We start from the raw sequence: 27,497 nt of genomic DNA, 5'->3' as shown, positions 1-27,497 counted from the left end.
CTGTTATACAACTGCTCAGATAGTGTTGAACTAGACAACGTTTAATTTTAATGCTGTTTTAAATAGCAAGTAATGTTAAGTGTGTAGTGAGCAGGGACTTTTTAATTTTAAAACGTTTTTGATAAAAATGATTATTGCAGCAAACCCCCCTAAAAATCACCTCTCTCGTGGGCCTGAAAACAACTTTTGATCCAGAATAATGGAGATAGCAGAATATAAACCACTTTACATGCAGCAACCCAACATAATCATGAGAAAATGCACAATACAGATTTGATCAGGCAGTTTGGCTGATTTTGGAAATCTTGCCCGACACTTTCTGCTGTTCCACTGGTACGTGTCTTTGCTGGTGCATGGTCACTGTTACTGTGTATGGCTGCCTAAAAAGACTCCCAAGCAACTGAACACCTCCTACATTTAGAAACACAGCTGCTTGTAAATATGATCCAATTTCAGTTGGACCAGATCAGTGTGAAGGAGTGTATCAGCCTAGGAAGGCTAGGAAAAGGACAGGAATAATATGAATAGGATAGAATGTCTAGAAACAGAATAGGAAGTCTAGGAGGAGGAAAGAAAGCAGTGGCGTAACTACAGAAGAACAACTACTAGGTGGATGCCTGGTGCACAAAGGCGGAGGCTCGGCCACCTATATAAAACTTAAAAGTGATCCTACTGCTAAGTTTAAAGATGAAATTAATATTTTGCTTAATGATGCAGTACTTGAGGGGATCATAACTGATGAAATTGCTCAATTTCTTAAGACACAATCTCCAAGGGTACCACACATATATTTTCTTACCAAAATTCATAAAGGCCATGAGAATCCCCGGGGCGCCCAATTGTGTCTAACGTGGGGTCTATTTGGCAGCTATTTATATTGATACCTATTTGCAGGATATTTTACCAAAACTGGGACCATGTTTAACCAATACCACCAAATTTTTGAATAGGTTGGAAGGGATAACAGTACCCGGTGAGGATTTCTTTCTTTGTTTACTGGATGTGAACGACCTCTTCACATTTATACCACATGAGGAGGGCATTGATTGTGTACGGTCTTACTTATCTCAGGGTTACCCACACATATGGTGAATTTTATCTGTACATTGTTGGAATGTGTACTCATTAAGAACTATTTTCAATACAAAAACTATTTACAGTTACAATACAAAAAAACACAAAAAATATTTACAGTTACAGGGTTGTGCCATGGAGGCAAACATGGCTCCTGCGTATGATAACATATTTATGGATTATTTTGAAAAAAAAAAAATTATTTTCAAATGTTGAATTTGCAGACCACATACACTTATTTATGAGATGTGGATGATCCCTTTTTTCTTTGGACTGGCAATTTTGATAAATTACAACATTTTGTAACACATCTAAACAATGTACACAGTACCATTAAATTCACAATCAAAGAACATTCGAGCGAGTTACACTTCCTAGATGTGAACATTAGACGTACAGGAGATGCATTTGTAACATCCCTTTACACTAAACCTACCGATAAGAACAATTTGGTACGACAAACAAACTTTCACCCCCCTGGTTTATTTAAGGGTCTACCTAGGAGTCAGCTACTAAGGGTTAAGTGCACCACTTCAAATGAGGATTTATTTGAACTGGAATCTACAAGTTTTATACAGAAATTTGTAGAAAAAGGGTACAAGTAAAGTGAGCCGTTATCTATTAAAGAGGAGGTCTCAGGAGGCTAGTCAGAAAAGTGACGGCTGGGAAAAAAACCACACGTATACCTTTTGTTTCTACGTTTGATACAAATTCTTAAGTGTGTAAGAAAGTGATTTTGAAATACTGGGGAATACTTCAAGCTGACCCCAAAGTAGGCCACTTATGTCAGCTACCTCCCCTGTTTGCTTATCGGTGGGGTAGAAATATTGGGGATTTAATTAAACTCAGACAATTACCTTAAACTGATCCACATCACGTGGTTAATAAAAAGGGTACTTTTCCTTGTAGAAAATGCGGACACTGTAATGGGATCATAACAGGTGAAGTCGAGATGCACCCAATGGAATAATGTTGGATCAATGATTGGACAATCTACACTGCAAACTTTTACTTTTTTTAAAAGGTAATCAAGCTCTTAATTGAGGGCGTTTCCCCTCTCGAATTTGCACTTCACATTATGACATGTTTAATTGGATTATTATTGGTCTATTTATACGCATTACTTTGTATGTTCTGTATGCTTGACAAAGGGGTCTGCCCCGAAACGTTGCACTGCACTCCCTAATAAACACTTGAAGTGTTTCAGCAGACCAGTGCAACGGATCAGAAGAAATTCACTGGCACACAGGTACTGCTAGCAGGGTAAACCTTTGCTGATTTATTGAACAATTTGCAGCATGCAACATTTCGGGGTAACCCCCTTTATCAAGCATCTCCATAGTTGGGGTGGGGCCCTGGCCGCAGGGTTGGCTTTCTCTTTAGCATTAAAATCCCCCTGGCCGCGAGCATGTGACATGGGTAGATATGCATGCCAAGACCCTTTAAAAATTTTTATTGGGGGGGGGAGTGCGCCCTTGATATGCCACGGAAAGGAAGGCTAGGAACAGGATAGGATGCCTAATGTGTCCTATATAGGTTACGAAGATGGCACTAAAATTGTGCAATTTCTTAGTCTTGAGAAAATGCAAGTGTTGGCTGTATGTGCAAGGATAAATGTCTTTATTTGGATAACTGATGTTTATGAATAGAAGAACAGCAAGATCTATTGTTAACCACAAATTGCTTTGGTTTAGCTTTAAAACTGCCATTTCTGTTTAATAGCCCCTTAACAAAACAGTGCTGGGAGTCTGTGGTCTCCATGTTAAAATGGGGCCCCATGAGAAAGATGTCTCCGAGGGGCAGGGAGTGAGATTCAAAACCACTTCCACCTCCTTCAATTCGGCTCTCCAGTCAAGCAGGGAACTGTTATTGTAACATTATAACTTGATATACTTGGTTCTTCCCATATGACTTAAAGGGGAGGTAAATACTGGTAAGAGTGTGTGCCCCAATAGATAGTAAGCCGTTAGATACATTATACAAAGTTTGCTTTAGCATGATGTTGCACATGACTTGTTATTAAGCAGATACAAGCTGATATCATGATATCACTGTTTAAGTGCAGCTTATTGTTCATAGTTCTTGCAGGAACAGTAACACCAAAAAATTAAGTATTTAAGTAATTAAATGTTAATGTACTGTTGCCCTGCACTGGTAAAACTGGTGTGTTTGCTTCAGAAACTCTACTATAGTTTATATAAACAAGCTGCTGTATAACAATGAGGGCAGCCATTCTGAAGCACATAACTCTAACCAATGCAGGCCAACAGTACTACTTTAAACTGCTTTTTTTTTTAGTTTTAGTTTAAGCCAGGGGTGCCCAAAAGGTAGATCGGGTTCTACCAGTAGACCTTTATTTAGCTGGTGATAAGTAGATTTCAAGACCGTCAACAAACAGCTTGTCTTAATCACCCCCCTATTTCATGATTTTTATGTTAAGGTTACATAAGAAATCGTTGTTTGTTAAATATAGCAATATAAATTCTCTGATCAATCAATATAATATTTTAAGTAATATTTTCCATGGAACAGAATGCTAACAATGCTTTTATGGACGTAGCTCATAATGGGACATCACTAAAAGTAGACGTTGCCTTAGTAAAGTATGGGCACTCCTGGTTTAAGCAAACTGTTGCAATATATGGAGTCTTAATTGTTGCCAGTTTATTATTACCTAGATCTTTACATTTTGAAATATCTTCAGTTTATTTGTGCCAACATTACATAAAAGGAGAGCTCTATTCTACTTTATCATTTTATTGTAAGCTTACATTTCCCATGGTTGGGGTTAGTCACCTTCCAAACACCTTTTTCAGGTCAGTTGGTTTCAGATTATTCAACAGAAATAAAGACTTTTTTCCCAACTACTTTTCATTTTTTACCGTTTTTCCAAAATCGAAATGTAAAGTTGAATGTTTGTGTCTCTGGTGTTTCAGTCTGGCAGCTCAGTAATTCAGGTGCAGACTCTGAACTGTTACAATTTGCTATATTAGTTGATACATTTGTCTGCAGCTAGTGATGGGCGAATTTATTCACCAGGCGTGAATTCGCGTCAAATATCTGCGTTTCGCTGCCGGCGAATAAATCCGCTAAATTGCCGCAAAAGTTTGCAGACGAAAATTCACTGCATCCAAATATCTTACACCGGCAACAATTCTAGGCGCCCATTGACTTTAATGGGCATCAGAATTGTCGCCGGCGTCAAAATTCGCGTTTCACAAATTTTTCGCCATTTCGCGGGAAATTCTCAAATTTTTCGGGGAACCAAAACCGGAGAAATTCGCCCATCACTATCCGCAGCATCTCTGGAGTATTAACAACTATTGTATCAATTCTAACAGTTGCCTGTAATGAAACCCAGAGATTCTGCTCAGCAGGGACAAAGATAAGAAATGTATCAACTAAATGTATCAATTTAGAACGGTTTACAGAGTAGACGACCCCCTCCTCCCAGAGCTGTTTTAGAAAGACAAAACAAGGTGAAAGATGAAACTTTACACTTCAATATTCGAAAAACAAAGAAAATAGAAAGTGATTGGAAAAGGTCTTTATTTCTGGTGATCTGAAACCAACTGAACTGAAAAAAGTGTTGGAAGATGAACAACCCCTTTAACTTTCCCGTAGATTTAAAAACCTAAAGTCTATTAAAAGAGTAAGTGGACACACTGATTGCCAGAATAGTCAGGGTACCTTCTCAAATGATTTGGAACAGTCCGAAAACGGATGCTTGTTTTATTACGTACAGTATAAATCTTTGGCTCTCTTATAACAAAATAATGTATGGAGCAGTTTCCAAAAGCCAACACTTGTTTTTAATGCTAGCTGTTAATATCTTGGGGACAGTGATTAAAAATTTGTAATACGTGATGTCACACATTTGTCTTGCGATTTTATGAAAGATTTCATCAACAGTAAAAGCCTCATAATAGACTTAAGAAACATTAAATGTCTAATGAAGAATATTACATTGCAACGCAAATTTTTATTCTTATGTGTGTGCAAATTTGTTCTCTTTGAGAATTTTATTACATTTCCCCCATTAGTGTTCTAGTTCCCTCAACTTAACATTTTAAAAGGGAAGATGACACAATTTAGGTGTAAAACGCACTACATTTATTACAAAATGGCTGAATGGCACAAATATATGAGATATTCAGACTGTTGCCTAGGGGTAAGTACAGTTACACTTGACCTTTCTTGGCAAATTTATTGTTTTTCCTCCACTACAAATTAGTGTTTTATTTTTTTAAGACTATCACAACATGTTCTGCTTGCTGTAACTATTCAATTGTCTCTGCAGGGGGGCCTGGAGGTATGGGGGCCCCATGAGGCCCTAATTCATATACAATTTCAATAAATATTAATTTTGGGGGGCTTAAAAATAATTTGCTGTGGGGCCCAGTTATATCTAGTTTTGCCACTGAATCAGATACTGACTACATACAGTGCCGGATTAGACCACTGGGGTGCCAAGTAATGATTCCACCATTCAGCTGCAGTCTTTTACATAGCAATGCTCCCTGCCCCCAAAGAAGTCAGACATGGGCAAGTCGGGTATATAAGGAACTGCAGCAACAAAGTCAGGCTGTGTCTGAGCCTGGGGTTGAGGGGGATGTTGTATGTGTACAGTGATTGGTCAGTTGGTGGGGACCCAATCTAATGCTGAACCCTTAACCTCTCAAACTCAACCATAAGCATTATACACATGCATTTTTTACAATTTACATACATTTTCTATTTTTCTATTTTAGATAGATAGAGATATTTGCATTTTTAAACTACCAGTTTGGCACTATTAGCTTGGTATTTTTAATACCAAGCTGTTGGCTTAACTTAGAGTCAGTAACCCTAAGGTTAACTGAATACAGGAAGTGCATAGGCAGCTCGGGTCACTGAAACTCTTGCCTTCAAAGAAAGTCTAAAACTGCTAATATCTCAGAAACAGCTAAAAATAAAACATTGATGTAAATTGTAAAAATGCTCAGCGAAGCACCCTAAAGTTTACATCAGTTAACCCTAAAGTTTATATCAGTTAATTTTTTTTTATTTAGATGCCCCAAACTATAAATAAGTATCTGATGATAGTTTTTTAATTAGATACAATTTACCTAATTAAATCTAAGTATTCACTCTTAAAGGTGATCTCTATCTACAAATACCAATAATACATGCCACACCTTACTTCCGTGCACTAATAAAATTGTAATCGCAACAGTAAGACATAACTAAATAAGTAAACATTACATACTTTATATATATATATGTATATATATATATATATATATATATATGTGTATATATATATATATATATATATATATATATATATATATATATATATATATATATATATATGGCCCGCACTCACATTAGAGCAAAGCCAGAGGTGCACGATCAATTCTTAATCATGTATGGAAAAGCAGGATCAGCACTCTCTGTTATTTGTTACTGTGATTTATTTCACATAAAATGCCATTTTGTGTGAAATAAATAACAGAGAGTGCTGATCCTGCTTTATATATATATATATATATATATATATATATATATATATATATATATATATATATATATATATATATATATATATATATATAAATTTATAAAAAAAAATTATGTATATATTATGAGTTAACAACATTAAACATTTAAGCAGCAACCTTCCACACTGATCCCATTTCTCAGGCTGATGTCATAGAATTTTTATTGTAATATGTCAAAGACACAGGATTTGTATGAATTAGTTAAAGGTTGGTTAACCATACAATTGTATTAAAAGCTGTGTCCCTACTGGAAATATTGCTGATATTGTAGGCTGCAATTGCAGTAAAACACACAAGGAGTGCAGGCCACAGAATAGTGCATATTAGTCTCTGGGAAGTTTGTAATTGAAGCCAAGCTACAAGCACAGAACAAGAAGGGGAAAGGAAAAAGGTTACAATACCACCAAAAGAAAAATTGTAAAGAGAGGAAAAAGTAGCACAAAGGAAATACCTTAAGATCCCGCCTTTCCAGGTGCAATAGCTCTGAGCCACGGATATCATGACGGATGAAGATTTCTCTGTACTCTCCCAAACTGAGAAGATCCAGCCAAACTGCCACTTCATCTGTGCCCCATTTTTGAACTACCAAAGTTAAGAGCAAAACCCCCTTAATTTGTACATGCACAAATGCAGAACAAGCATAGGTTAGGCCAAAGAGAGTGGAAAACAGAGAAATGCAGTGCTAGCAAAGGGAAAAGATAAAGGTGTCAACAGAACAAATCTAATGGTTCGATTGCCTTTGGCATGCAGGTTAAAATCAGCGAGAATTAAAACAAACGGTCTGTACAAGGACAGGGTTCATTGCTTTGCAGCCGTGCTTTCAGCTTCCGCCCAATCTGTTTTTGTATTAAAAAAACAAGCTAGCTATGAAATTCTATGAATTTACATTTCACTTTAGGATCAGTGGTGTAAGGTAATCATGTAGCTTCATGTATCAACAAGAAAAATGTGTCTTGTCCAAAAGAATACCGTGTGTTTAAAACGTTCTTCCACTTTCCTTATAGGTTCAATAATGATGGTTCAGGACTCATTTACACAATACATGAAATATTGTAAATACAGTTATACAGTACTAGTCAGCCAGTATATACTTATTCTGAGAAAATGTTTCTTACATTCACACCTAAATCCTCCATACCTGTAAGTTTGGTCTCTTTGTGCCCTCCTTTCAGTGCCTTGAATCAATCTAGTTACACAAGCTTTATGGGCAATTTTTATCAAACTAATAAGTAGGCAAACATTTTCAAAAATACTCCAAAAATTTTAGCTGTTTAAGGGGTATTTTTGAGACACTATATTCATTAATAAATATGCACCATTGATTCCTGATGGGTTGGAAAAATGCTGTAGGTCATGCAATGCTCACTGTAGGATAACAAATAGGAAATAATGAAGTACATAAATGTTGGTTACCATGAATATGAAGCCCGTGAATTGGACAAGGCCAGTTCAGTAAATGGAATGGAAGAGGCCAGTTCAGTAAATGGAATGGAAGAGGCCAGTTCAGTAAATGGAATGGAAGAGGCCAGTTCAGTAAATGGAATGGAAGAGGCCAGTTCAGTAAATGGAATGGAAGAGGCCAGTTCAGTAAATGGAATGGAAGAGGCCAGTTCAGTAAATGGAATGGAAGTGGCCAGTTCAGTAAATGGAATGGAAGTGGCCAGTTCAGTAAATGGAATGGAAGTGGCCAGTTCAGTAAATGGAATGGAAGTGGCCAGTTCAGTAAATGGAATGGAAGTGGCCAGTTCAGTAAATGGAATGGAAGTGGCCAGTTCAGTAAATGGAATGGAAGAGGCCAGTTCAGTAAATGGAATGGAAGTGGCCAGTTCAGTAAATGGAATGGAAGTGGCCAGTTCAGTAAATGGAATGGAAGTGGCCAGTTCAGTAAATGGAATGGAAGTGGCCAGTTCAGTAAATGGAATGGAAGTGGCCAGTTCAGTAAATGGAATGGAAGTGGCCAGTTCAGTAAATGGAATGGAAGTGGCCAGTTCAGTAAATGGAATGGAAGTGGCCAGTTCAGTAAATGGAATGGAAGTGGCCAGTTCAGTAAATGGAATGGAAGAGGCCAACTCAGTAAATTGAATAGAAGAGGCCAACTCAGTAGATGGAATGGAAGAGGCCAGTTCTGTAAATGTAATGGAAGAGGCCAACTCAGTAAATTGAATGGAAGTGGCCAGACCAGTAAATGGAATGGAAGTGGCCAGTTCAGTAAATGGAATGGAAGTGGCCAGTTCAGTAAATGGAATGGAAGAGGCCAGTTCAGTAAATGGAATGGAAGTGGCCAGTTCAGTAAATGGAATGGAAGAGGCCAGTTCAGTAAATGGAATGGAAGAGGCCAACTCGGTAAATGGAATGGAAGAGGCCAGTTCAGTAAATGGAATGGAAGAGGCCAGTTCAGTCAATGGAATGGAAGAGGCCAGTTCAGTCAATGGAATGGAAGAGGCCAGTTCAGTAAATGGAATGGAAGAGGCCAGTTCAGTAAATGGAATGGAAGAGGCCAGTTCAGTAAATGGAATGGAAGAGGCCAGTTCAGTAAATGGAATGGAAGAGGCCAGTTCAGTAAATGGAATGGAAGAGGCCAGTTCAGTAAATGGAATGGAAAAGGCCAACTCAGTAAATTGAATAGAAGAGGCCAACTCAGTAAATGGAATGGAAGAGGCCCGTTCCGTAAATGGAATGGAAGAGGCCAACTCGGTAAATGGAATGGAAGAGGCCAACTCAGTAAATGGAATGGAAGTGGCCAGTTCAGTAAATGGAATGGAAGTGGCCAGTTCAGTAAATGGAATGGAAGAGGCCAGTTCAGTAAATGGAATGGAAGAGGCCAGTTCAGTAAATGGAATGGAAAAGGCCAGTTCAGTAAATGGAATGGAAGAGGCCAACTCAGTAAATTGAATAGAAGAGGCCAACTCAGTAAATGGAATGGAAGAGGCCAGTACCGTAAATGTAATGGAAGAGGCCAACTCAGTAAATTGAATGGAAGTGGCCAGACCAGTAAATGGAATGGAAGTGGCCAGTTCAGTAAATAGAATGGAAGTGGCCAGTTCAGTAAATGGAATGGAAGAGGCCAGTTCAGTAAATGGAATGGAAGAGGCCAGTTCAGTAAATGGAATGGAAGAGGCCAGTTCAGTAAATGGAATGGAAGAGGCCAGTTCATTAAATGGAATGGAAGAGGCCAACTCGGTAAATGGAATTGAAGAGGCCAACTCAGTAAATGGAATGTGTCAGTTCAGTTAATGGAATGGAAGAGGCCAGTTCAGTAATTGGAATGGAAGAGTCCAATTCAGCCCCTCAGCTACTTCCTGCTGTCTTAAAGGAAAAAAGAAGCCTACAAATGAATACAAAGCCCCCCATTTTCTGGAGCCCTGTAACAGTATTGATTACTTCCAAAGTGTCCACAACAGCTCCCTATACTGGATCTCATTAGGCCATTCTGGAAGTGCCAGTGACACTGCTTATGCTCAGTGTGGTCTAAACTGCTGTTGATCAGCTTTATATTCTCACTTTTATAATAAATATTGTGAGTTGGTCTCTAAGTCTAGTGAACTGACAGCAGCCCAGAACTTGTGCTGTGAAACAGCAGAAACAAATATTGGGAGCCACAAGTACATATCTGGAAGCATATGAGTGTATGTTACATGTATTGCCTCATATGTCAGTAAATTTTAAAATAGATCTTGCCATATAATTATTGCTATATACTGTACAGGAGTTGCTGGACAAAGGCAGCACTGTTACTTCCCATACTCTTACTATGGACTGACCTTGCTTAGTGTTAATGGGGTACTGTTGCCAGAATATAATTGTTTTTTCTTTGAAACAATGTATAACACCGAGTAAAGTTGTGTAGCCTTGGAAAGAAACTGTTTTACTGTACATGGGATAAAGTCACTTTTAACGCTTGCAACGGAGGACTTCAATTGCTGGTAGTTGAGGACACTATTAGAGCAAAATTAAAGTTTACCTTCAAGAAAAACCCTTTTAATATAATAGCAACAGTCAAAGTACGCATTTTCTCCAAATTATGAAAAGGGGCTCCTTAAATTGTACTTTTTAGCACAGTGCATGGTTCAGCAGCCTAAAGTCATGAGAATTGGGAGCAGTGCAGCTTCAAGCATGCCACTGAACGGGATATTTTCTTCCTTGCTTATCTGCATAGTATTAATTGTATTGGCTGCTAATGCATGCAGGATTTAGACAAGCCACGTGCAGTAGAACTTAAAGTCATGTGGCCCCGAGTCCCCCTCACTTATTTTGGCAAGTACTACCATACTGCCCCTACCATAAGCTTCTGCAAAACAAATGCAATAGTTTTGTTCAGCAAAAAGAGCCTACTGTATGTGGTGTGTGATTCTGGTTGTTAAAGGGGAACTCAGCATCTGTTTCTCTTCATTCTGTCTTCATGCAGCAGTTGGGTGTCAAATGAATGATCCAATATTTCTTATAGGGGGGGTGCCTTCCTTTCCTAGCAGATGTATTAGAGCTCACTCAAATAAATGATTCCAGTACAAACAAAATCTTACAAAATAACTGCCTTTTGCACAAATCCTGCATGTAGAGAGACATTATGTCTGGTGATTTTAATAGTGTGAGCTCTTGCCATCTTCTAGGCAAAAGGAGATATATTGGATCATTTATCTGACACCCAACTTCTGCATGAAGACATAATGAAGAGAAACAGATGCTGACAGTGGAATAGTGAAGATAAACGTCATTATTTCAGAAATGGTACAGAATTTTTAATTGTTTGTATTTCTTATTTCAGTATATGAAAGTATATTAAAAGTTACCTATACGTCATGTTGATCATTTTTTGCTGAGAGGTTTGTTTTTGTAAGTAATTGTTAGTTGAAGTTCCTAAACCTGACTGTTTTGCCAACCTGACTGTCCCATCTCAGCCTGTCAGTTAGAGTTTCTAATGCTAACGGACTCCTGCTGCACAAATATGGCAGCCCCCTCATACAGGAACATGGGGCATCAGACAGGTAATGTAAAAGCATTGTGCAAATACTTTATGGCAAATTGCTTTTAAAGGCAATATTATGATAGATGTAAAAAAAAGTTTAATTTCTGGTGTCAGTATCTCTTTAAATTTCAAACTACCACCAATCCTCATAAAATGCAGTCTGTCCGAACTGAAAATCGTTTGACAATTATACATACACAAGAAATGTTGCTGAATCTCAAGCAAAATTAAGGGCATAAAGGTTTGTGGTTTAACAATACAAATTATATTATAAACTCTACAGGTAGAGAAGAAAAATACCTACATTAGCCTGTTAAGGCTTTTCCACTTTCATTAGCCCTAGACTAAATGATTTACTATGTATCCACAGGAGATTTAATTGGAGAACAGTCACTGCTCCAAGCTAAATTTTAATGCCCCTAACCTCTGCCCCTGCAGATATCTCATTAATGGTCGATAAAAAGATGTAATAGTGATGAGCCACAGCTCACTCTCAATTTGATTCAGGTCCTCCCATGAGTAGTGCCTTAGTATCTTTTACTGTAAAAGGTTTATTATCTAAAACTAAAATGTTTCATATTGTTTTTTGTCAAATGAAACACTTTTGTATTTTGAAAACAGTATCCCATTAAACTTATGTACCCCAATACATTTAAAAGCTATATAATATAAAATGGACATATATTCTCAAGTTCTATTATAACGAATAAGAGCTGGGTTGCTTTACACTGACAGGTAATGCATTTAGGCAGTTAATAAGTCATATAATCGGTAACACAAATTTTACCTTCTGTACCATAGACTTTTGTATGTTTTTTTGTATTTATACAGAAGCATAAACCCCACACTTACCAGGCTGAATACTGGGCTTATTCTTTAGGGCCTTCTCCCTTTTAAACTTTGGCACTATTCGGAATACTGTGCTTCTGCTGTTTCTTTTAGCATATTCCAGAGGAGGATCCTGTTTGAAACAATTGGTGAAACTGTGGAAAGCTGTGGAATCAGTGGTGAGAAAGTACTTAGCAAAGAACCATTTCTTAAATAATAAACACTTGGGTTGGTTATTCAAAATGAATTTGATATTATTCTAGAACATCAGTGACTTAACTTTAGGGGGGCAGACTATGAGGGGCCTGGAGGAACAAGGGGAACAGTAAGGACAGGTAGTGGAGCAAATAAAAAAGCAAACAAATGTTATGCCTGAAAAACCAAGGCAGGTGCATCAGATCATTCCCCAGAATCCCAGGGTAGGTGAAAAGTAGGACAAAATGGTGAAAACGAGTTAAGAAGGAAAAGAGGAGTGGTTAAAAAGTACCATGAAATAGATTCTATAGAAGATATAGCGGGAGACAAGATTGCTGGGAGAGAGGTAAAGATACAAAACTGATATATTATAATAGACAAGGAAAAAGGAGGCAAGAGAATCAAAGAGAGAGAAAATGGGAGAGGCAAAAAAGAGAGAATATAAACATGAAAGCAAGAAAATGGGTTGGATTGGGGAGCAGATTAAGTGGATTGTGTAGTACTGTATATTAAGGAAAGAATATGATATTTAAAAAATATTCACATTTGTGGTGTCAGGCAGAGGTGAGTGTTTACAGAATATGCTGGGTTCATACTGTATTATGAAATTGCAGGGACAATATTATATAAATGAAATGCTGTATGTCACACTATGTCGTGAAATGCAGGTTTACTGTTCTTACATTGCTGGGCAATTAGGTCACTATGTCATACCACAGCCATATTCTCAGTCTAACTTTTCCTTTGTTTATTTTTTTACTTTGAAAGTAGGTTCTATTATAGGTGTGTCAGTGGATGAGGAGGCTCAGGGGGCAGGAATTATTTTTTGGCATGCTATGTGAAATGGCAAAAACCATCCCTCCACCTATTTTTTACCCTCTTTAGCCATCGGCTTAAGGTATTTGCAGCTGTTGATATATGTACCATATTCCCTGTTATTAAGAATTCCATAACAAATACAACTATGAAACAGATACCTTGACCGTTATACAGTGATGCAGTGCGGTATAAGGCAATATTTCCCATGACTAAACATACCTCCTCATCTGGCTGTAAGACAAAGTAAAGCCAAGGAATCTCGGCCAGTTTTGTTAGCTCAACCTCAACGTTGTGAAGGGCATTGGACAGGAGCTCTTCATAATGGGCTTCCAACTGCTGCAAAAAAATACATCATTCTAGTAAACAAATGCACACTGTAGCTGTCTTACTGTAAGTAAACCGGTTTCCTAGGTTAGCAACTTGTTTCATATGCCAAGAACACCAGAGAGAAGAAACCAGACATATTTCATGTTATAACAAAAAGAAGAGCTGTTTAATTGGACAAGATGTGAATAATACACCAAGTATATGTTGGTGCATACCAAGAGGCTGATCTCTACCTTCCTTACTAATTAAGTCCAGGGTTATGTCATAACTTGGTTACAGATATATGGGAAACAGTAGTAAAAAATAGCCCCATCCAAATCTGTGATTTTTTTCACTATAAATAAAATAATAAACATTTCAGTCAGTTGTTATTTGAAATTAACTACATATTTAGCATCTTAACTAATTTAGTTGCAGTGTGACTTAATAAATGAACGCTTGTAGTTTATAAAGATTTACTAAAATGTTGCTGCTAGACGTCACCTTGGAATTCTGTTATAAAAGCAAATGGCCTGCATTCTTCCTTGGTGGCTTCTGATGAGCCTTACAAAGTACAGAAGGGGAACCTTATCCTTTGTGTATATTAGTAATACAGGTATGGGATCTGAAAACCCAATATCCAGAAAACAGCAAATTACAGGAAGGCCAATGACTATTTTTCTAAATGATTCCCTTATTCTTTTTTATAATTATAAAACAGTACCTTGTACTTGATGGTAAATAATCTGCACAGATACATATTATTTGCAAAACAAAACCTTGTGTTTGGGTTTATTTCATTTTTAAATGTTTTAGGAAACTTTCAAATCACAGATCACAGTAAAAAAAAAAACAATCCCAAGCATTGTGGATAATAGATCCTATATTTGTATATGGTTTCAACAGGTAGTTGCATCAAATATGTTAATAATGTGATGCAAAATTGGAAAAATAATTACAAAACCTTGGAAGCATTCAGAAATGCATATCTGACCAAACAGACTTTAAATGGCTTGTGAATACTCAAGAGTATATTTGGCAGTGCCCCCTATATTTGTATAATATGAGGTGTTGCAGGGGTCACTTGTAAGATCCACAGGAAATTACAAGAATAGCAGGGCACTCAAATGCTTGACATTTTTTTTTTTATTGGAATTGCATATTGAACCCAGCCCATTTCAACCCTAAATAATCTTGTAAATATTGTCACAAAATATATATTATATATTTATGGTTGTAAATATAATAATGTATAATAATGGTATCTTTATCATAAGGTTTTTTACATTTTTTACCAGTAGGTGGCAGTGCTAGATAATGTTTCATGTGTTGTATTTCTTCACATTATCAGCAGCATTTCAAGGTACAAATCGGTCACAGTGATACTAAAGGTAAGGAAATTTGATATCTGCCAAAGCAATATACTTAATTTTACTGTAAAGAAGATACACTTATTCAATATATATCTAATTTATGTATTATATCCTTGAAAAAAAGGATCATAGTTAGAACTAAAACATTTGTTAGGACAAGAAACTTTGCATCTGCAAGGCTAAAGAGAACTTCACTCTATCAGGGAGGCAAAAGAGAGTGAACTACTCAGAATGGAGCTGCCACTAAAATTGATTAGACCTGAGCACAGGAGAACCCCTAAAAAGACACCTCCGAGCAAAAAAACAACTACTACAGACAGAAACCCCAGAGAAAAATATTTCCATGTTGTAATTTGTTTCTTTTAACTCTCTAATAACAATAACTTTGCTAAAAAGAAAGTAAAAACAAAAGTTGCATCTTACCAAGGGCACTCTTCCAACCAAGAGAGATTCCGTTTCATTGTGCAAAGCTTTTGCAGTTACTGATACTTCAATGGCAGTGTTTCTTGTTAGACTCTAATAAGGGGAAAGTGCCGTTAAAAATCAGGTACAGAGATCATGGAGTAACATGCATGCTATGACAAACTTGGAAATTTTTTAATACATGTACCCAGCAATTATTCATCGCGCCAAGGCAATAATCTATATTACCATGGCCACTTTGGATGACCTACCTCTGGAAAGCGTGGGTTGGCTTTATTTAGTGCATGTGAGCAAGCATTAACAGCATGAGCCAGTTCTTGTTCCAGCAAGCTATGATTTTTTGCAGCTTCACATATTCTGAAAAGAAAGTTTGTATTATTTATGTCCAAGATGCCCTAGTTACATATACTAAAATAAAATGATTATTGCTAAAAGCAAGAACTACAATGTTCAGTTATGGATCTTTATAGGGTAATGTGATTCCATACAGTTTTATCATTTAAAAGAGAAAATGGAAGCTCACTATATAACCCTAGAAGTATCATGCAGTTTAAGACATTCAAAATCCATTAATTCAAAAAATTATAATAATAATAATAATAAAGAAACTAATATTGTTATAGTGTTTACTATATTTAATATTAATAATTAATATGTTTAATAATAATATTGTATAGTATTCAACTCAGGATTTAGGTATTTTGCTTTTCCCCATTAATATAGCATCTAACCACATGCAGTGAGACCACACACCTTGTAATAAGCTCCTCTGCAGCTTTCGAACAAAGATGGATTTGTGTGACCTCTTCCTCTGAAGCCAAATCAACAGCTTGTGCAGAATACAGATGAGGACGAAGGGGAAGCTTACAGGAATCATACTTCTGCTTGTCCTCCCAGGACTTCAGGGTGTTTTCAAAAGCCTGTCCACAAATTTTTTTCACATTAACTAGGGCACACTTGCAGTACCAATTCTCACTTTACACAGCATGAATAACCATAAAACTCAGTATTGGGGCTCATTTATCAATATATATATATATATATATATATATATATATATATATATATATATATATATATATATATATATATATATATATATATATATATATATATATATATATATATATATATATATATATATCTCAGACAAGCCGTATCCCCTGTTACAGGCTGGAGAGCAATCCGATTGGCTCGGAACCCCGGTGCATCCCTGGGAGAAGAGGAGGAACCAAGGAGTGTCTTGCTTTGGAGGCAAATGCACAGGGTTGAATGAGAGCGGATATAGGAGACCCTGCAGCAGCAGTCAGCCAGATCCAGATCCGGGAAGAGTGAGATAGCAGCATGGAAAGTAAGGGAGCTACAGTAACAAGGCTGCGTGTATGTTCAGCTTGGACAAGCTTCGGCATAGAGGGAGAGATTCCCTGCTTCCAGTTTAGCTGTTTGGATACTTGTTGCAATCTTTGTGAGTCCCCGGTGTGAGGACAGGTGTTTCTCTTGAGTCTGTCATGTGGAGCTACAGCCTTATCCTAAAGGAGAAGTACACTGGGGCAGGTAGCGCCACCTGGGGGGTATAAGAGCTCTTGGGGAAGGCAAAAATTGCTTTGAACTGAACTGTATTGTCCACCTGGAGTGAAGTGAGAGACTGTGCTAGGTACTAGACACACCCACGGTTACCCCAGTGCAGGAATATTATTGTGCTTGCACTGTTAACCCACTATTATGTTATCAGTATTTAAAGTTCATCTTGGTTTACTGTGAGTGTGTAAATAAGCACAAATAAGGCAGTACTCGCGATATGCAAAAAAAGGTGTATTGAATGAAAAATTCACATTAAAAACAGGCTACGTTCAGGCATGCAATGTGCCCTTTGTCAAGTCAAAAATACTGTGACATACAAATAAACAAGCTCATAAGTTTTTAAAGGGATTCACAGGAAGTGACATCAGACTTTCATTCATCGTTGAAATCAATACATATCACTATCCACATTATAGTCTATACCTGTTGCCTATACTCTAAAGGAAACAATAGTTATTTCTCTCCATACTTTCATTAGGCTTTTCATACTGTGTGCTTCATATATAAAGAAATCTCCAAACACATCTAATTGTCAAAGGTTATTATGCAAGATAGTTACAAAAAAAGGTACAGGTCCTAGTCCCTAGTCAATCCTTTTGGTTGCAATGAGTTTAATTTGTGTATCCACCATACTTCCCTCTGTTTCAAATGAAGTTCCCAGTCTCCTCCATTTTTATATGGAGGCACCATTTCCAGAACCATAAATCTATGCTGGTTAGCACTATGTCCCTTTTCTATAAAATGCCTATGAATATATATATATATCTCAATATGCTGAGATGCCTGGGTGCAGTTCACAACAAAAATTTACAAAAATGATATAGAAGAAACTTAAGTAATTTTTCAAAGGCACAAACGAACATTAGTTTGTGCCTTTAATAAATTACATAAGATTGCTAAGTCCTGCTTGTGCCGTTTCTTCTACACCACTATATATATACTATATAACTCGAACGACCTCGAAATTCGAACAGTATCTTGTTTAAGAAAAAACTTGAGTATCTAAAACTCAACCCGAAAACTCAAATCAAGTTATTTTCCCCGAAAAGACTCAAATGTCAGGAAGGCTATTAACATCTTCAAATGGGTCACTAGAACTCAGCAGGTTTTAGGTGGTGAATAGTCTAATTCGAATTGTTCACAGGGTCCAGGTATGATCGAATTCTAATTCAAATTCGAGTTTGAATTATTCCCAATTCGAATTTGTGAGTTTTGACCAAAAACCCAACTCAAAAATTCCAATTCGAACCTTAATAAATCTGCCCCTAAATAAATTATTCCTGAATGCTCCTAGATATGTTCTCTTTGAGACTTAGCAACTAGCAACACAATGCCCTTCTGTGCAGCAAATAGGTGTTTCCATTCTTTTGTCCACCACCTGCTCTCTCTGTGCAGCCAGCTTTACTGCATAGATATTCATATTCTATGAATAACTAAGGAAACCCTGTTTCTATGTGTATTAAATATTTCAATTTTGTGTAATTATTATGATGCCTTGTCATTCACAAGCAAGACAAATGGATAATTCCATGAACATACTCAGTAAAAGAACACCCAAGCACGCTCTCCTGTTCAGAAAGGCAGATGCCATCACATCACACATATTTTGACACTTGTCATGGAAATATGGTCTCCTACAGAGCAATATGTAGTTACATATTCAGTGTGAATAATAACAGGCGTTGCAGCAACTGATGACAATTGAAGATATTTAAAGCATAGCTGTAAGCATTGAAGTGAAGCATTATTGAGCTAAAGAATGTTTTTATGGTTAGGCCATTCCATTAAAAGCATAAAGTTGAAAATGTGTACCTGTAAGCAAGATTATGTAAATTGCTGCAGGCGGTATAATTAATTTAGTGTGACACATAGTCACTAAACTGGCAATCACATACCTCCCAACATTTTGGAAATAGAAAGAAGAATAAAAATTTGCTCCACAGAGGGTGGCGAAAAATGTTTGAATAGATAAATAGATAGGCTGTGCAAAATAAAAAATGTTTCTAATATAGTAAGTTAGCCAAAAAAGTAATGTATAAAGGCTGGAGTGAACAGATGTCTAATAAAACAGCCAGAATCCAACTTCCTGCTTTTCTGCTCCATAACTCTGAGTTAGTCAGCGACTTGAAGGGGGGCCACATGGTACATTTCTGTTCAGTGAGTTTGCAATTGATCCTCAGCATTCAGCTCAGATTCAAAAGCAACAGATATGACCCATGTGCCCCCCCCCTCAAGTCTCTGATTGGTTACTGCCTGGTAACCAGGGTGTCCAGTCAGTGTAAACCAAGAGAGCTGAAAAGCAGGAAGTAGTGATCTGACTGACATGTTTTACATCAAATCACTCCAGCCTTTATACATTACATTTTTGGCTAACTAACTATATTAGAAACATGATTTATTTTGCACAGCCTATCTATTTACCCAGTTTTTATTTTTACTCTGAACAATTCCTTTAAGCTGCAAATCAGTTTGCCCAAGAGATCTGCTTATCTTAAATTGTTACAAAAGTATCTATTCTGGGCTCTCTGCCAGAAGCCAATAAAGTTACAAACTTTGGTCTCCTGCACTGAACAGCCAGAAAAAGATACAAAGACAAAGTCGGGACATTTCAGTAACAAACCTGGGACTGTGGGTTGAGCTGTCATAGTCTGGACAAAAATGGGACAGTTGGGAGGTATGCAATCAACTGTTAAATGGGACCCTTTTCCCTAATATTAAACATAAAGTCATTATATGTACAAATTATTTACAAAGATCAAGCATACTTTGGCATAGCTTGCAGATGTATCTGTTTGGGTTGGGTTAGTCCCATTTCACAGTCCTACTTCGGTGAAATGGGGCATCTCTGGGCAGGGATTAGTGCAGATTTATTCATGCCTGTAATGACGGATACTGTTCAGGCAGGCAGTTTTAAAGGACAAGGAAAGTCTAAAATAGAATAAGGCTAGAAATGCTGTATTTTGTATACTAAAAATAAACATGAACTTACTGCACCACAAGCCTAATCAAACAAATGATTTATGCTTTCAAAGTTGGCCACAGGGGGCTGTCATCTTGTAACTTTGTTAAACATCTTTGCCTGACCCTGCACATGCTCAGTGTGGTCTGGGCTGCATAGGGATAGTTATAAACAAAGCTGCTTGAGTTCTGCATGGCTGGCAAGTAAGGCAGGGGCTCCCCCTGCTGTTCATAAGTATGATTGTTTCCCTGCTCAGCAGTTAGGGGCCATCTGACAATTCCTATCCACAGCAGTAAATGAAGGATGAATTTCACTGCATACAGTCAGGTTTTTTATAAAAAATGGTACACATTTTTAATTAAAGTATATTGGAGATAGGTTTCTTTTTCATTAAAGAAAGTAAAAATGGGATTTTATTTTTTTGCCTTTCCTTGTCCTTTAAAAGAGATTACATACAGCTTTCCTTGTATACTGAAAGCAACAGTACACATATCTAGACCAAGTTTTCGAACTTTTTTTCTGCCGGGACACAAATTATATCGTCTTTGAGGCCCAAAATATAGTTGTGAAATTATTCACCTTGTTTTACCTACATCTTATATCATGGAAAGATATCTCACCATATTAAAGAGTAATGTGGACACCCAACCTAAACAGCTGGGGACCCAAATTTGGGAATGGATTTAGAATCTATTATCTAGAGTAAGTATATATACCACTTGTTTCACAGAACTGAGAGAATATTTCTAGGCATCTTTAGTCATCATGTCACAGACAATATACTGTATCTAGCCCATCCAACCCTTCAGCCACATCATTCTATTTAGAGTCTATTTGTGTTACTAATTAAGAAAGCACAATTGTAGCTTTAAAAATGTCAGATAGCTTTCTACAATTTTATAGACTGAATCTGTGAGATAAAGGCACACTTACTCAGATCAACAAAGGTAAACATTGCGGACTTACCCTGTCCCTGGTCAGCATCTGAGCTCTGTTTTTATGTACAATTTTAATAACACCAGGTGGCTGGATCCATGCCTCTCCGTCAACTTGAACAGGAACTCCTTCCTCTCCAATTATGGTGATCTTCACCGACCGGCACTAGGACAGAACACACATTACACAATACCAAACATGCTCACAAATAAAGCTGCTCACATGATTCAGACAGATGTTTCCAATCTGTAAGCCAGGCCTGTAATACCAATAAAAACCCAAACAATCTGTAAATGTGGAAGAGTTATCAACACAAAGCTTCCAAAAATGTTTCTAAAGAGGGGACATGATTACACTTTACATTACATTAGAGGACATTATAGACAAATAGCAGGGGACCTTTTTACCCATAAAGTGGATCACTGTACCAGAGGCCACCCCTTTAGACTAGAAGAAAAGAACTTTCATTTGAAGCAACATAGGGGGTTCTTCACAGTCAGGACAGTGAGGTTGTGGAATGCACTGCCGGGTGATGTTGTGATGGCTGATTCAGTTAATGCCTTTAAGAATGGCTTGGATGATTTCTTGTACAGACATAATATCAAAGGCTATTGTGATACTAAGCTCTATAGTTAGTATAGGTATGAGTATATAGAATTTATGTGAAAGTAGGGAGGGGTGTGTGTATGGATGCTGGGTTTTCATTTGGAGGGGTTGAACTTGATGGACTTTGTCTTTTTTCAACCCAATTTAACTATGTAACTATATGGTCCCCAAATATGAGTTATATGATTAAGCACTGAAAAGCAATGGGTGTGTGCCCCCTCTGTTAAACCTTATTGTAAGCATTTAAAGGGGACCTGTTACCTTAAGAAATAATACAAAATCCTTTTTTATGATGTTAGCCAAGCAAAGTAAACTTCACTTACACTATAAAAAAATTATTTAAAGTTAAGTTTTTTTTAGTCTTGGAATTCACAATCACAGGAAGCAGGCAGGCACCATTTTGTAGACATTGTTATTAAGGCAAGCTTAGCATCATGCCAAAATTCTGTTTATGTGCCAGAATGGGGGACCTGATGTCCAAGTCCATGCACTGGCTTCACATTTAGATGGTGAGGAGGGAGGTGGAAATCTAGGAAATGCAGAATGGAAAGTGAAAGTAATTGCCTGCCCTGTCTCTATGACTGAGGCATAGAGGAGAGGTAGGCAATATATGACAGACAGCTGAGACTTTTAATGGTTTATAACAGGTATAGATATTTTAATAAAAAAAAAGAATTTGGGTTTCATGTTTCACTTAAAAATGTGCTATTACACAGCTTTTTTTATGTTTGGGTGAAGGTTCCTTTTAATGATCACTAGCAGAAAGAAATCAGTGCAACATATGTGGGCAGGAAGGTCTAACAAATGTACACTTTAGCATTAGTCTTCAAACATGTGTATACAGATGAGCTACTGAGAGATATAGTCCACATTCTGGAACATGGACAAGATGAAAGGTGCAATGTGATGTTAAACCATGAAACTGGAATTCAGGTAGCTCTGTAAAAACTAGGGATGCACCGAATCCTTCTGCCCGGCCGAACTGAATCCGAATTTGCATATGCAAATTAGGGGCAGGGAGGGAAATCGTGTGACTTTTTGTCAAATAACAAGGAAGTAAAAAAATGTTTTCCCCTTCCAAACCATAATTTGCATATGCAAATTAGGATTCAGCTGAATCTTTCTCGAAGGATTTGGGGGTTGGGCCGATAGTGGATTCGCCGCATTCTTAGTAAAAATATGTAATTGCCCTATAATAAGCATTCATTTGAATATCAAACGAGACACAGTATTGGAAAATGTTCCCTATAGCTGCTTCATGGCTTACATATAAAATTCTTTTGTGTGCAAAACTGTTGGAGCAGAGGTGTAAGTGGGTCAGGTTAAGAACAAAATGCTTCTTGGGCAACAAGGAATGGACTGATGGATTTGCACATCAGCAGGATTACTGTTGGTCCACCACAAAGTGAAACTACTGCATGCACCTGTACTGAACTCACAGTAAGAGCCAGAATATAAAATCACATCCATGTTTTTAGCATTTTTTTCTGAAACCTAAATCTGCAGAGTTATTTTTTGAAGAATAAAAATGTGGCAATCATAGATGACACTAGTACATGCTGTACTGCTGAAAACATTCATCTGTATAGACCTACAGTATTGAAAATGTTAAAGTTTGTGTACCTGTGCTATTCTGTGATGCTGCAGCTTAATCACCCTAGATACTGCCATCTGCATGCTTCCAAAAACTGCTACCACCTCCAAGATCTTATCATCAAACGATGGTGCACCGAAGATCTGGGCAGAGAGAATTTTAATATCAACATGAGTTCATTTGCACAAAAACTCAGTAATTTGTTTAACCAACACAGCTTAAAGCCGACTGGCTTATTAGAAGAGGCCATTTTTTTACTGGTGTTAGCTAAATTAAAGGAATCATGGAGACCCAACTCTATGCAAAATAGGGACCCATTATTCTGTCCTGAGCAACAAGTATAGAATTCAGTGGACACTGTTGGAGGAAATGTAAACCTAAAAGTAAAATTGTGCCCATTGAAAGAACATTTAAAAGTTATCTGTAAATATAATTGCAACTGAAAGCAGTATTTTTTTTTGCAGTTCTGGTTCTGCAGTGTAGAAGAAGTCATACATGTATGCTTATTCACAAGTCTGAAAATCATTTGTCTTCTACTATTTTCTATAGAATGTTGCTTTTGTCAATTTCCAGTGTCGGACTGGCCCACCGGGATACCAGGAAAACTCCCGGTAGGCCCAGGTGTCAGTGGCCCTCCTACTGCTAAACATTTGGCCTGTTTCATGGTCATTTATTATTTCTATGAGAACAAAAAGGCTAAATAGATGGAATAATAGATTATAGTATGTAAAGAAAAGAGACTAGGAGAACAGAGGTTGAGTGAGGAGAGGAAGAATAATAGTACTGAGAGTGGGCTCCTGGTCTAATGTTTTTGGGTGGGCCCCTGGTGTCCCAGTCCGACACTGTCAATTTCACAACACAAAATAACAGTACATTAAACCATAACATAACATAAAGTAAGCACACACAAATTGATTATCACGGTCATTTATTACGACCGATGAGATAACATTTGTAACTATGAAAATAAATAGAAAACAAAAAAGACTCAAGATATAGAGGCATATTTCTAAGGCATACGTTGACAAAATAGTCCAAAATAGAATTTTCTTATACAGACTTGAGGTTAAAAACTCTGCAAATGGTTACGAGTTTTTTTAACCCCTATATAAATATGGGCCAAAATTCTCAGAAAAAGGGATATGTAAAGGAGACATATAGGATAAATGCAACACCCTAATTTTGTAGACAATAATGTATACTATATGGGGCTGGTTTTACTATTGGCCAAAAATGTATATTTTCTTTAAAAAAGGCCCCTTTATTGGAGCTACCTATAGATCTGCTATGGTTCCTGTAAAAGTTTCAAATGAAGGGTGGGTGTGTCCTAACAGTCCCTGCCAGAAGCACAGTAGGAGGGGTACAAGCCCTGCAGTCACATAAGCAAAGACAGGCTTCATTTCCTCATCAGGTCGGCCTAGCTGCTGATTGGTTCTCCCCTGCACAACTTGGGAAAGGAGGCAGCAGGAAGTGGAACAGGGTGGGACTAGTAGGGTTTTTGCAGAATTTTTCAATAAAGTAACCAGAAACACAACTTTTTAAAGCACATTCCTTCAATTTTTAAAAGAGTTTAATGCACTGCAACATTCTTGTTTATTACATATATGTCTACTTTAAAGATCTTAATCAAAGTAGCCAAAATAGCACTTTATTTCTACAGGACAATTCACTCATGTGCAACTTACATCATCTTCCTTAGTTCCACCCCAGAAATTAGTGCCGCCAGCATAGCTTGGGATGTTCAGCACAGCAATGCCCTGAAGACTGGGAAGAGGGATGTACTGACCATCACACTGCAAAGAGTACAGAAAAAAATTTAAGAAACTGTGTTTGTGACATTTAACTGATACCTAAAAACATAAGTAGTAGGGATCCAACTAATCACTCCAGAATTTAGTCAAATGTCATAACCCTCAATGTGATGTAAATTAAAGGAATTGTTCAGTATAAAATAAAAACTGGGTAAATAAATAGGCTGTGCAAGGCTGGAGTGACTGGATGTCTAATATAATAGTCAGAATACAACTTCCTTCTTTGTAGCACTCTTGGTTTCCACTGATTGGTTACAGGCAGTAACCAATCAGTGACTTAAGGGGAGCCACATGGATCATAAAAAGTAATCTAACCCCTTTCACCAAAATATTGCAAGACGGCAAAAATTCGCAGTTTTGTACTCGACTGTATTCAAATGTGTATATATAAATGATGCTTGTTTGGTATTTGTCCAAATCTTAAATTGGAGATTTAGCCTCTGAATCCAAAAAATTATATACTTGGTAGCCTTTTAATAAGCAATGAGAAATTGCTTCCTGTCTCATTTGGGGTAAAATGTTGTTAAAATGTAGTTTTTCCTTTACTTTTGTTGTTTTTAATTACATATTCTCAAAAAAAGTCTATAAACTGTGAAACAATGAAAAGTGTCGGTTGAGTTGTAATTTTGGCAGATTTCTGTTTGTAAATCTAGAGACTGCATTTACACCAGCTTTAAAGCCACTTTTCCTACAGAAAATGCTTCCTCCACTTGTGAATTCCCCCCTTTGTGTTGCACCAATATAGTTTGTCACATTTGCTATATATATTGCACACATTAATAATGGTAACTTGATCATACACTGGTTATAAGCAGTTGCATGTGGCAGCTCAGTTACCTCAAGCTGGACTTTCTGCTCTAAATTCTTGTATGTTCGCTGCAGGAGTTCCTTGGTGCCAAGAACACCATACCACATCATATTTTTAGTTCGGCTTCTGGAACAATTCATAAACAAGTTTCAATTATTCCCAGCTACATACTAACATTTCTACTTCAGACAGCAATCAACAAAATGCTTTAGAACTAAAGGTATGAAAGTCTGATTAAACAGATATCTGAAAGCAGAAAGCTGCTCATTTGGTTTTTGTACCAGTTAAGTTTAAGAAATATTAGTACCCATAGCTTTGTGCTTATTGTCCTATTATTACTTACTGATACCTCTGATCATTTATTAACAGTTTCGTTATATGAGCCAGTATTTGCAATTGTTAATATGTTGGCACTGCTTGTGTAATATGTTTTTATTACATTGTATTTCCTGCTCCTTTTTCATTCTGTTCCCCCCCCCCTCTTTGTTTTAATTTTTGTTCCTTTCCATATACTGACTTTGTGTGAAAAACTCAATAAACAGAGATTTAAATAAATATTAGAACCCAGGAAACAGCTGCCCATCATTAAATAGGCAGCACTGCTATGTTATGCATTACCTGCATTTTTCTGGGTGTTCTTCTCGCTTGTTGTTAAACTCTAAGGAAATTTTTGCATCCAGGCCGATTCCAAAATAGTTATTCATTACACATTTTTCTGAATAGCCTTCCCTGTAGGAGAATTTTATCAGAGTTACTTTTACTTACCAGTTATTATGGGGGAAATTCTGCATTTTTTATTAGCCTTTGCAAGAGAAAACAACTTACAGTGAATCTGGATCAGGGTCAATAAATGGAGTAGCCCCCAATGGATCTATGTTTGCCAGTAACATTTTGTTGATGATTGAACTCCCAGCGATAGATGCCGCTAACCCTGCCCTCAAACCTAATAAGCGAAGAGACAAAGAAAATTTCAGTAGATTGTATACAGCAGGAAACAATTTAATGATTTATTACAGGTATGGGATCCGGAAACCAGTTTTCCAGGAAGCTCTGAATTATAGAAAGACCGACTGCCATAGACTCCATTTTATCCAAAAAAATCCAAGTTTTAAATTTTTTTTCCCTTTTTCTCTGTAATAATAAAAGAGTACCCTGTACTTGATCCCAACTAAGATGTAATTAATCCTTATTGGAAGCAAAATCAGCCTATTGGGTTTATTTAATAATTACATGATTTTTAATCGCAATAAAAATAATTAAAATTTTTATGTTAAATAGAAGAAAAAAACACAGCGTGTACCTTTAATGCATGAATTTTCTTTATCAGCACATACGATTACATGCATTACCTGGACAGATTATTCTTGTGTTCAACACAGGTAGGTTTTCCTTGCTTGATGCCAAAGGTGGCCCAGAAAACGAGCCTGTGTGAGTGTATGTACTGCGGCTTGTCCGTCTGTCTGGCGACCGCGGGGGAACCTTGCCTGTCAAATAAAAAAAAATGTTGAAAACTTTTCCTATACAATCAACACACATAACAGTTAACCAATAAAATTACTTTCCAATACAAAATCGATGCAACAGAGAATGTTATAAAGTTCCCAATTAGGACATAAAAAGAACTATTATTATTACATTTGTAAAGGTGTTAGTTAAAGTGAAAGAAAATAATGTGCTG

General features: G+C 37.0%; 1 protein-coding gene across 8 annotated transcripts in view; it reads right to left on the bottom strand.

The window, feature by feature from the left end:
- Positions 1 to 27,497, bottom strand: part of LOC108707541 (diacylglycerol kinase eta) — a 157,941-nt gene that overhangs the window by 2,936 nt on the left and 127,508 nt on the right. For 4 of the 8 annotated variants that reach the window (XM_041582467.1, XM_041582468.1, XM_041582465.1 and 1 more), the window contains 13 exons: positions 27,169 to 27,303; positions 26,645 to 26,762; positions 26,438 to 26,548; positions 25,849 to 25,945; positions 24,886 to 24,993; positions 23,230 to 23,343; positions 21,031 to 21,165; positions 16,278 to 16,444; positions 15,776 to 15,881; positions 15,525 to 15,617; positions 13,642 to 13,758; positions 12,433 to 12,541; positions 7,069 to 7,199 (listed from right to left, as the gene is read on the bottom strand). In XM_041582467.1, coding sequence (XP_041438401.1) covers positions 7,069 to 7,199; positions 12,433 to 12,541; positions 13,642 to 13,758; positions 15,525 to 15,617; positions 15,776 to 15,881; positions 16,278 to 16,444; positions 21,031 to 21,165; positions 23,230 to 23,343; positions 24,886 to 24,993; positions 25,849 to 25,945; positions 26,438 to 26,548; positions 26,645 to 26,762; positions 27,169 to 27,303 — 1,541 coding nt within the window. Of the gene's footprint in view, positions 1 to 7,068; positions 7,200 to 12,432; positions 12,574 to 13,641; positions 13,759 to 15,524; positions 15,618 to 15,775; positions 15,882 to 16,277; positions 16,445 to 21,030; positions 21,166 to 23,229; positions 23,344 to 24,885; positions 24,994 to 25,848; positions 25,946 to 26,437; positions 26,549 to 26,644; positions 26,763 to 27,168; positions 27,304 to 27,497 lie in introns of those variants that run through there. The other 4 variants (XM_041582464.1, XR_005965502.1, XR_005965501.1 and 1 more) reach the window with 4 other exon arrangements.

The sequence above is a fragment of the Xenopus laevis genome, chromosome 2L, assembly GCF_017654675.1.
Source record: "Xenopus laevis strain J_2021 chromosome 2L, Xenopus_laevis_v10.1, whole genome shotgun sequence".
Lineage (NCBI taxonomy): Eukaryota > Metazoa > Chordata > Amphibia > Anura > Pipidae > Xenopus > Xenopus laevis.
Note: the sequence above shows the minus strand (reverse complement) of the source record. Positions and strands in the feature narration are given on the sequence as shown.